Source organism: Fundulus heteroclitus, unplaced genomic scaffold (genome assembly GCF_011125445.2).
Source record: "Fundulus heteroclitus isolate FHET01 unplaced genomic scaffold, MU-UCD_Fhet_4.1 scaffold_219, whole genome shotgun sequence".
Taxonomy (NCBI): Eukaryota; Metazoa; Chordata; class Actinopteri; order Cyprinodontiformes; family Fundulidae; genus Fundulus; species Fundulus heteroclitus.
Window position 1 is genome coordinate 234377 of NW_023396631.1, and position 8548 is coordinate 242924.

An 8548-nucleotide genomic window follows, 5' to 3' on the forward strand; every position below is an offset into this window, starting at 1 on the left:
ACATCTCCAATCAGAACTTCCTTCTATCGTCTCTGTTGAACTAATTCCACGTCTTTACTTGGGATTTGGAAATTCAAGTGTTTAAAGTCTTTCTGTGATCAATTGTTTCCCCTGAATCTCTGGATTTCCAGCTGCTGTAAATGTAACGTCTGTGTTCAACCCAACAACCTATTGGGTTTGCTTTGAAGTGGTTCTGTTTTCAGCCCTTTGTGCTAAATGCATTAAAACTGAACATCTCCTTAAAGCTGCTGCTCATTTTGATGGAAACAAAAAGGTGGAGAAAACAACCTGCTGCACTGCTGCTTTACAGAAAGAGGGAAGGAAAGTCTGAGAGACAGAAACCTTTATTTACTCTGACAATAGATCCCAGATTACAGGAGATGTATTTGTAGAAACATGGAATATTTCATGGAATGCTGCCAGGAACCATTTTCTGTCTCTCTGCCTCTTCTGTAGCTGCTGTGTTTGTGGGAGAAGGTCAGATAGAAACAGAGAAATGAGGACAATGGTGACCTGATGCTAAAGAGTTGATGTTGCTGAAAGCTGCTGCATGTTTCTGTCAGCATTTCTTCATCTGATCTGCTTTGTGAATCAGATCCTGACAGTGAACAGATACTGGCCACAAAGCAGAGGCAGAACTCTGCTGTCTGACCATCTAACAAGGTTCTGCTTCTAAGGATGGATCCCATTGGTTAGCATCACATCATGTGAACTAAGAGACCTTCTAATGATAACACCTCCTGATGTTCCAGATGTTTCTGCTCCAACTTCATCACTAAATCATGTTTTTCCTTCAGTTGTCTTTTCTTCTCTGTTCCAGCAGATGTTGGTCTGCAGGAGGTTCTAGAGGAACATAAGATCAGTCTGAGGAGGAGATGTGAACGTGTGACTGAAGGAAGTGATGAACCAGGAAGTAGAACCCTCCTCAACAGGATCTACACTGATCTCTACATCACAGAGGGACAGAGTGAAGAGGTTAATACCCAACATGAGGTGAAGCAGCTGGAGAGAGCTTCCAGGATCCAGAACCTCCATGACTCTCCAATCAGGTGCCACGACATCTTTAAAGCCTTACCTGACCAACATGGAGCCATCAGAGTGGTTCTGACCAACGGCGTCGCTGGTGTTGGAAAAACCTTCTCAGTGCAGAAGTTCACTCTGGACTGGGCCGAGGGCTTGGAGAACCAAGATGTCCGTGTGGTGGTTCTGCTGTCGTTCAGGGAGCTGAACCTGATCAGAGGTGAGCAGCACAGTCTTCTCACGCTGCTCCATGTTTTCCATCCAACCCTCCAGAAGCTCCCAGCAGAGCAGCTGGCTGCCCACAAACTTCTCTTCATCTTTGACGGCCTGGATGAAAGCAGACTTTCTCTGGACTTCAACCACAGTCGGCTTGTTTCTGACGTCACACAGAAGTCATCAGTCGACGTTCTGCTGACAAACCTCATCAAGGGGAACCTGCTTCCCTCGGCTCTGGTCTGGATCACCTCCAGACCTGCAGCGGCCAATCAGATCCCTCCTTCATGTGTTGCCAGGGTAACAGAGGTACGAGGCTTCACCGACGCCCAGAAGGAGGAGTACTTCAGGAGGAGGTTCAGTGATGAAGAGCTGTCCAGCAGAATCATCTCCAACATCAAGACCTCCAGGAGCCTCCACATCATGTGTGGAATCCCAGTCTTCTGCTGGATCACTGCTACGGTTCTGGAGAACATGTTGACCACAGAGCAGAGAGGAGAGCTGCCCAAGACCATGACTGACATGTACTCTCACTTCCTGCTGGTCCAGACCAGGAGGAAGAAGAACAAGTACCATGGAGGACATTGGAGGAGTCAGAAGAAGATGATTACACGCTTCCAGCTGGTCTGGAAAAGGTGGAAGAAGAACAAGAACCATAAAGGACATGAGAGGAGTCCACAGGAGCTGATGGAGGCTGACAGGGAAGTTCTCCTGAAGCTGGGGAGGCTGGCGTTAGAACATCTGGAGAAAGGAAACATCATGTTCTACCAAGAAGACCTGGAGCAGTGTGGTCTGGATGTCACAGAGGCCTCGGTGTACTCAGGAGTTTGTACAGAGATCTTCAAGAGAGAGAGTGTGATGTTCCAGAAAGCAGTCTACTGCTTTGTTCATCTGAGCATTCAGGAGTTTTTGGCTGCAGTCTACATGTTCCACTGCTTCACCAGCAGGAACAGAGAGGTGATGGGGAACTTCCTGGAGGGATACTATAGTTACTCTCTGAAGGACTTCCTGAAGAAAATCATGGAGAAATCCCTCAAAAGTAAAAATGGCCACCTGGACCTGTTTGCACGCTTCCTTCATGGCCTCTCTGTGGAGTCCAACCAGAGACTCTTAGGAGGCCTGCTGGGTCAGACAGAGAACAGTCCAAAAACCATCCAGAGAGTCATCAACAACCTGAAGGAGATGAACACTAATTATATCTCTCCAGACAGAAGCATCAACATCTTCCACTGTCTGATGGAGATGAAGGACCTCTCAGTTTATCAGGAGATCCAACAGTTCCTGAAATCAGAGAACAGATCAGAGAAGCTCTCAGAGATCCAGTGCTCAGCTCTGGCCTTCATGCTGCAGATGTCAGAGGAGGTTCTGGATGAGTTGGACCTGGAGAAGTACAACACAACAACATCAGGACGACTGAGACTGATTCCAGCTGTGAGGAACTGCAGAAAGGCTCGGTGAGTCCAGATGTCTTCATTGAGTGATGCTGATTCAGCACTATTGTCATCCTGTTTATTCTTCATTATTCAAGTTGCTTCTGGACGTTTTTGGGTCTTTAACTACAAACATTTTATTTCTCTGTCCTCTGCAGGACGTTCATTATTTCCTTGCTTCCTTCCTCTCTAATCCATTCATCCTCACCTTATCTCTACTAATCTGTTCTCCTCACATCTCTTCATCCTCCCAGTTTAATGTTCTTCATCCCCTCATTATTGCATTCTTCCCTCTTCCACCTTCCACAGCTTCCTCCTCAAGCCACCTTCAACCTGCTCCTCTTTCTGCATCTCTTTTGTCTAATCTACCTGCTCCATCCTGTTCTGGTCTCCTACATCTGGGGTCCCCACAGTGGATCATTTCATGTGGAGTGAGGGAAGTGATGTTAGAAACCATCACAGGTTTGACATCAGTGACCTTGGCTGAGTTAAAGGAGGGAACAAGGCTTCACTCTCTGCTGATCTCACTGCTCTGCAGCTTTCAGATCTCCAGAGTTGATCACGTCTGTGGAGATAAGTTATGACATTATTATAGCAACATAAGAGCTTTATAATATTTATATTCATCAGTGATTTATATAACCCTTTGCATGACTAATAAAGAGGACCAAAGTGCTTTACAATAAAACATACTGAAATGAACAAAGTGAAGCATAAAATTGTTTGCCATTACCCACTGTTTTAATTTATTTAATGTTTAATAAATAACTCTCGGTCTGTTAAGTATTGTCCAGTGAATATCAGCCCAAACAGCTGATATAACAAATAGTTGAAAGGAATTATTCGAGCACTGGCGATCTTTTAACAACAAACTCTGCATAGACATAGAATAGAGTGACAACTTCTCTTCAAGAAGTTGTCAACATTTGATACCTGTTTCAATCCATGCACAATGCAAATCCTGAATTAAACAACATTATTAGATAAGATAACATTTTAAAGAATGATTTGCTCAGTAGAAATCAATCTTTAGGACACTTGATTTTATTAATGCAATCATTCCTCCTGGAAGGCAGGTGGCGTTGTAGCGATCAGTCACTTGATGGGTTAACCCTAAAGTTATACATAACACCATTAAATCAAATTAATGTGCCATATTAATGTGGAAATAATGCTCATTGTGCTATCGAATGATAACAGAGTGAAACAAAAAACAAGCATTATGTGTAATGAATTTGCTTTGAGTGAACCCAACATTCAGCCAGACTCAGAGCTGCGCTCTATAACGGTTTTATTTTACAGACTTGAAAGGGGAAAAAACAAGAAAAAAACTGAGTCCAAACTCGACCGGGCTGGTTAAATGATGATAAGCAGACACAACAGGGAAGGGAGGTACACCGGTCAGAACAGAGTCCAAGGCACACAATCCAGAGTAACCAGGTTCCAGGCTCCAGAGACAGACAGGGCAGGTTCCAGACGGGTAGACAGGACCAAACAGGATCAGTGAGGCTCAGAGACTGAAGGGAGAGACAGGTCGGGCAATAAACGGGCAAACAGGCAGGGACACAGAATAAATGGAAAGCTGGGAGGCTCTTACCCTTGGCTTGAGAAGAGACGTTCTGGCAAAGTGCAGAGAACTGAGGCAGGTATGAATAGGCGGGCGGACAGGTGAGCACGGAGGGACTAATGAACCAAAACCAGGTGGAAGTGATCAAGGAGGGGAGAACTAAAAAGCTGACAGGACAAGTGGACAGGAACAGAAACTACCCCAGATTTAATAAGAACAGAAACAACCCTGAAGTACAAACCTAAAACAGAAGATAAAGCTAAGACTAAAACCTAATAAATAACAGGATAAACTAAAACATGAGGCCCCATGAGGGATTAAGCGGGTCAGAAAATGGATGGATGGATATTTGGTCACCCTGGTAACACTGATGATACTTTAGTCTCCATTCATCCAACAAAAACCTGAAGAAGTACCTGAAAATCGTCCATCATTGTTTATCTGATCATGTATCTATTTATCAATGTTCTCTATGTCCCAGAATGATTTACAGGACAGAGATTGGAACAAGCTGAACAAGCAAAACATCATCAACAACAACAAACTATGGAAGAACAATAAACTAAGAAGATTTATTATGATAGCAAAAACTGTTGATAGACCTTTGTCAGACAGGAAAGGTATTAAGCAGAATATTTCTGATGTTATAGTTGCTTTGAGCTGCACTGTTAACTTTCCAGCAGTGGACGACTGACCTGTTTTAAACATAGTTTGAAACATTTATGGTAAAAATGTGATTTATAGGTAAAGCAACCATGATTGCTTTATTGTCTCTGTAATTGGAGATGTAAATGAATAATTGATCATTCTGAACTCTCAGCTAAGGGGATGAGTGCAGACTTTGATGGAAGTGAAAAAAGAAGTGAAAAAAGGCGGTACAACTCAAAGAGTGACAACTGGACTTAGAGGAAAGTGATGTGTCAGGAAGTGAGTTTGGAGGAATAGAAGTGGGTGCGGGGAAAATTAAAAAGACAGAATATAGTAGAGGTTGACCGATTCAAGTTTTTAAGGCTGATACAGATTATTCTGACATCAGGCAAACCGATATCAGATAAGGGGGCTGATTATTTATTTTTTTGGCTGATTCTTGAAGCCAGTATTGCTTTTTCTACCTCTATTTACATGATAAGAATGACACAGTGATAACAAATGTTACACAAGTGTCATTTTACACAAAAAATTTAACATTTATTATTTTTTGCAGTTTTGCAAAGTTTTTTTACTTTCCATTTTAGGCCATTTTAGGTCGCATTTCTGGCCTTCCCACTAGTAATGGTTCAATAGAACTGTAACCATTTCTAGTGCCTTCTTCTCTGGGATTCCAATCGCAGCGAGTCGACTTGGAGGCGTCTTTTCAGAAGCCTGACTGTCTCTGATTGGCTAAGGGGTGGAATCACATTTTGCATAACAGTATGCCAGAATTCCACTGAACTTATATAGTGCTTTTCCAGTCATGCTGACCACCCAAAGTGCTGTATGGAAGCTCTCAAATGAATACTGTGGCCCAGCATGGAGGTGGACATTTGTTATGTTTCGTAGTGGACAAGAAAATTCAGACGGTGCCCAAAGAAATGAGAAGTTATTAATGGAGCTCCGTTTTAATGGCGACGGAAGACTGCCAGCAAGCAGCACAACAACACCGCCTGGTGAAGATGAAGATGAAGAGAAGGAAGAGTGAATGTCACAACCTGATCTGCACCAGTAGCACGATCCGTACCATCAGCTTCTTTGGGCATGCACAAACACAATACGGTTAATTTTATAACAACTGTAATTATTTTGCACAAAAAATATGTTGTATTAGAAAATTGTTTATTAAACTTGAAAGAGCTGAAATCATTTATGCTGTCAATGCGCCATCTGGTGGACACATCATGAACAATAGAAGACCTTGTTGTTAATCACTAATTTCAGGACTTACTCCTATATTTCCTTAAACCCAGGTTTAACAGATGTCAGTCTGTTTTATCTGGTATCAGATGGAAAAGGAGCTGAATGATAGAACTGAACTAAATTATTTAAAATGTGATTTAAATAACTTGAGGAAAATATGGGGCTGTAGATGTTTTAACTGATGACCAGGGATGAAGTATTCTCTGAGGAAGACACAACTATTGTATTGCTAATTTTTAAATGTGGACTGCATGTATGTATAACCCAGTTTATTGTGCATTTATTATATATTAGTAATTCATGAAAATGTTATTTAAATAACTGTTTCTAGTTAAAACTGTATGAGGTGATAAAATAGACGTGTCCATTGTGCAAAAACAAATAACCAAACATTTTATTATTTAAGGTATTTCATTATACAAAGCAGGAGCCTGATGTGAAAAATGCTGAGGGAGGAATTAAAAAGCCAAACAAAAAATCACATGAAAAAATCATAGAAGGAGAACTTAAAACAGAATAATTGATCCACTCCTACAAAAGAATGTTTTGACTATGGACAATAAATTGGGTCATATTTTTACCAAAAATCTGGCATATAGATCAGATCGAGCAAATGCACATAGAAAAACAGATAATACATTTTCAGCGTGCTCAACAGGCTGCAAGCTTCTTCAGGACACGAGTCTTCCTCTCCATGACATCAGAAACCAGCAAAGAAGACTTTAACACATTAAGCTGGAACCAGATGTCTTAACTCTGGAGGAAATGTGTGGAGCTGCACCTGGGAACAGGGAAGCTTTTTGGATGTGACATTGCCTGGGCATAGAGGAGAGCAGCAACACATGCATGTGTCTTTATGTCATTAGGAAGCACAACGAGATGGAAGCAATTGGTGGCTTACAATTTCAGTCATTAATTGGGGAGTCCAAATCTAGCTATGTGGGGCTTTTGGGGTTGGCCACAATAACATTTATATCTATCACCAAGCAAAAGACCAAATAAACGGCTGGAAATGTTGAGAACATGTTGAGCATCACACGAGGCCTTCAGTCTGGTCCAGAAAACTGAGAAGCTTTTCCAAACAAGGTCCAGTGGATCTTTCTGTGAGCTCCCAAATGCCACAGATATTCTAGAGAAAGAAGCAAGTCTGTTAGAAAGCATGCTCCCTTCATGCCAGGATCTGCAAAGAAAAATGACCAGCTTTATAAAAATGTTAAAAAAATATAAAACCCATTAATTTACCGTCCTGCATTAAATACCAACTTTGTTCAAACATCATGATTAAGCTCTTATTTTGGAGGACAGAAAATGGCACCTTGTTACATTGGTGGTCCTGTGTAACACCAAGAAATCATTGAAGGCAGCCTCATGTGTTTAACTGAAAAAATAAAATCATTACTCATCTTCCCTCTCAGTTTTCTGTGTTGTTAATATTCCCATTTATGCTGCCATCTCTGATGTCTCTAAAATAATATATAAATCAACTAAACAACTAAATTTACCATTTCAATCTGACAGAACAAAAGCTAAACATGTTTTCTAGTTAAGATGTTTTTGTAACTGGAATTAAAATAATTTAAAGATTGTGAACACAGTGACAAGTAGAACCTTTTCTTCTGGAGAATCATTTTGTCCTCTGCCTCTCTGTCTACACACATTATCTCGCTGGGACTCATTTTAAGATCAGACACGTGAAAAATAGCAAAATTGTAAACTTTTATATTTCAAACTGTGCCAAATATTTTAAAAAAGCTGAATTAGACTGACTCAAATAGACCGCAGTAGCCCAGATAAGCAGTGAGAAGATAATTGATGGGGATTTATCAGGCTCTAAAACAGGGGTGTCAAACTCATTTTGGTTTAGGGGCCGCATTCAGCTTAATCTGATCTCAAGAGGGCCACACGAGTAAACTCATTGCAAGATTAAATAGAACTAATAAATGTGGACTTGTTGTTGATTTTTATATTAAGTTAATTTCACTTTTACACAATATATTATGAATAACCTCAGCGTTTTTAAGAAAAGTATGTGCAATTTCAACAATACTTTTACTCAGTTAAACATTTACTTGTGCATTATGCATAAGAACTGATCACAGTGATTATACAATGTTGAAAAACATTTATTCACATTTTTTGGAACTTAAAAACACTGTCCTACATGACAAAATACATCAAACAGATAAAAATTGAGAAATTATTTAAATTTTTCCACACCTGAAGCTTAATCTGCTAATTAAAACACAGTGCCCCTCGTGGACAATATAGGAACTGCATATTTTCAATTAAACGAATTACATGTTTTTTTCAATAATTGTTTTATCATTCTCTTCCTTTTATCTTGTCCACTTGTGAAAGTCAAATCTGATGAGCTCTTTGTGGCATCTTATTGCCACATTGCCAGACAGGACACTGGAAAAAAAAA

At 40.6% G+C, this 8548-nt stretch overlaps 1 protein-coding gene across 1 annotated transcript; it reads left to right on the top strand.

Moving 5' to 3' along the window:
* Nucleotides 1–564: 564 nt before the first annotated feature.
* Nucleotides 565–3382, top strand: LOC118559088 (protein NLRC3-like). The gene is made up of 4 exons (XM_036129797.1): nt 565–691; nt 824–1825; nt 1895–2687; nt 2973–3382. Exons 1-4 carry the CDS (start codon nt 679–681, stop codon nt 3025–3027), a joined length of 1863 nt encoding a protein of 620 aa, XP_035985690.1. The 5' UTR covers nt 565–678; the 3' UTR covers nt 3028–3382.
* Nucleotides 3383–8548: the final 5166 nt, after the last annotated feature.

Coding starts and splice junctions, on each gene's coding strand:
- LOC118559088 (XM_036129797.1), top strand. Junction 1,826..1,894: donor CCATGGAGGACATTGGAGGA/GTCAGAAGAAGA, acceptor AGAACCATAAAG/GACATGAGAGGAGTCCACAG. Junction 2,688..2,972: donor AGGAACTGCAGAAAGGCTCG/GTGAGTCCAGAT, acceptor CACCTTCCACAG/CTTCCTCCTCAAGCCACCTT.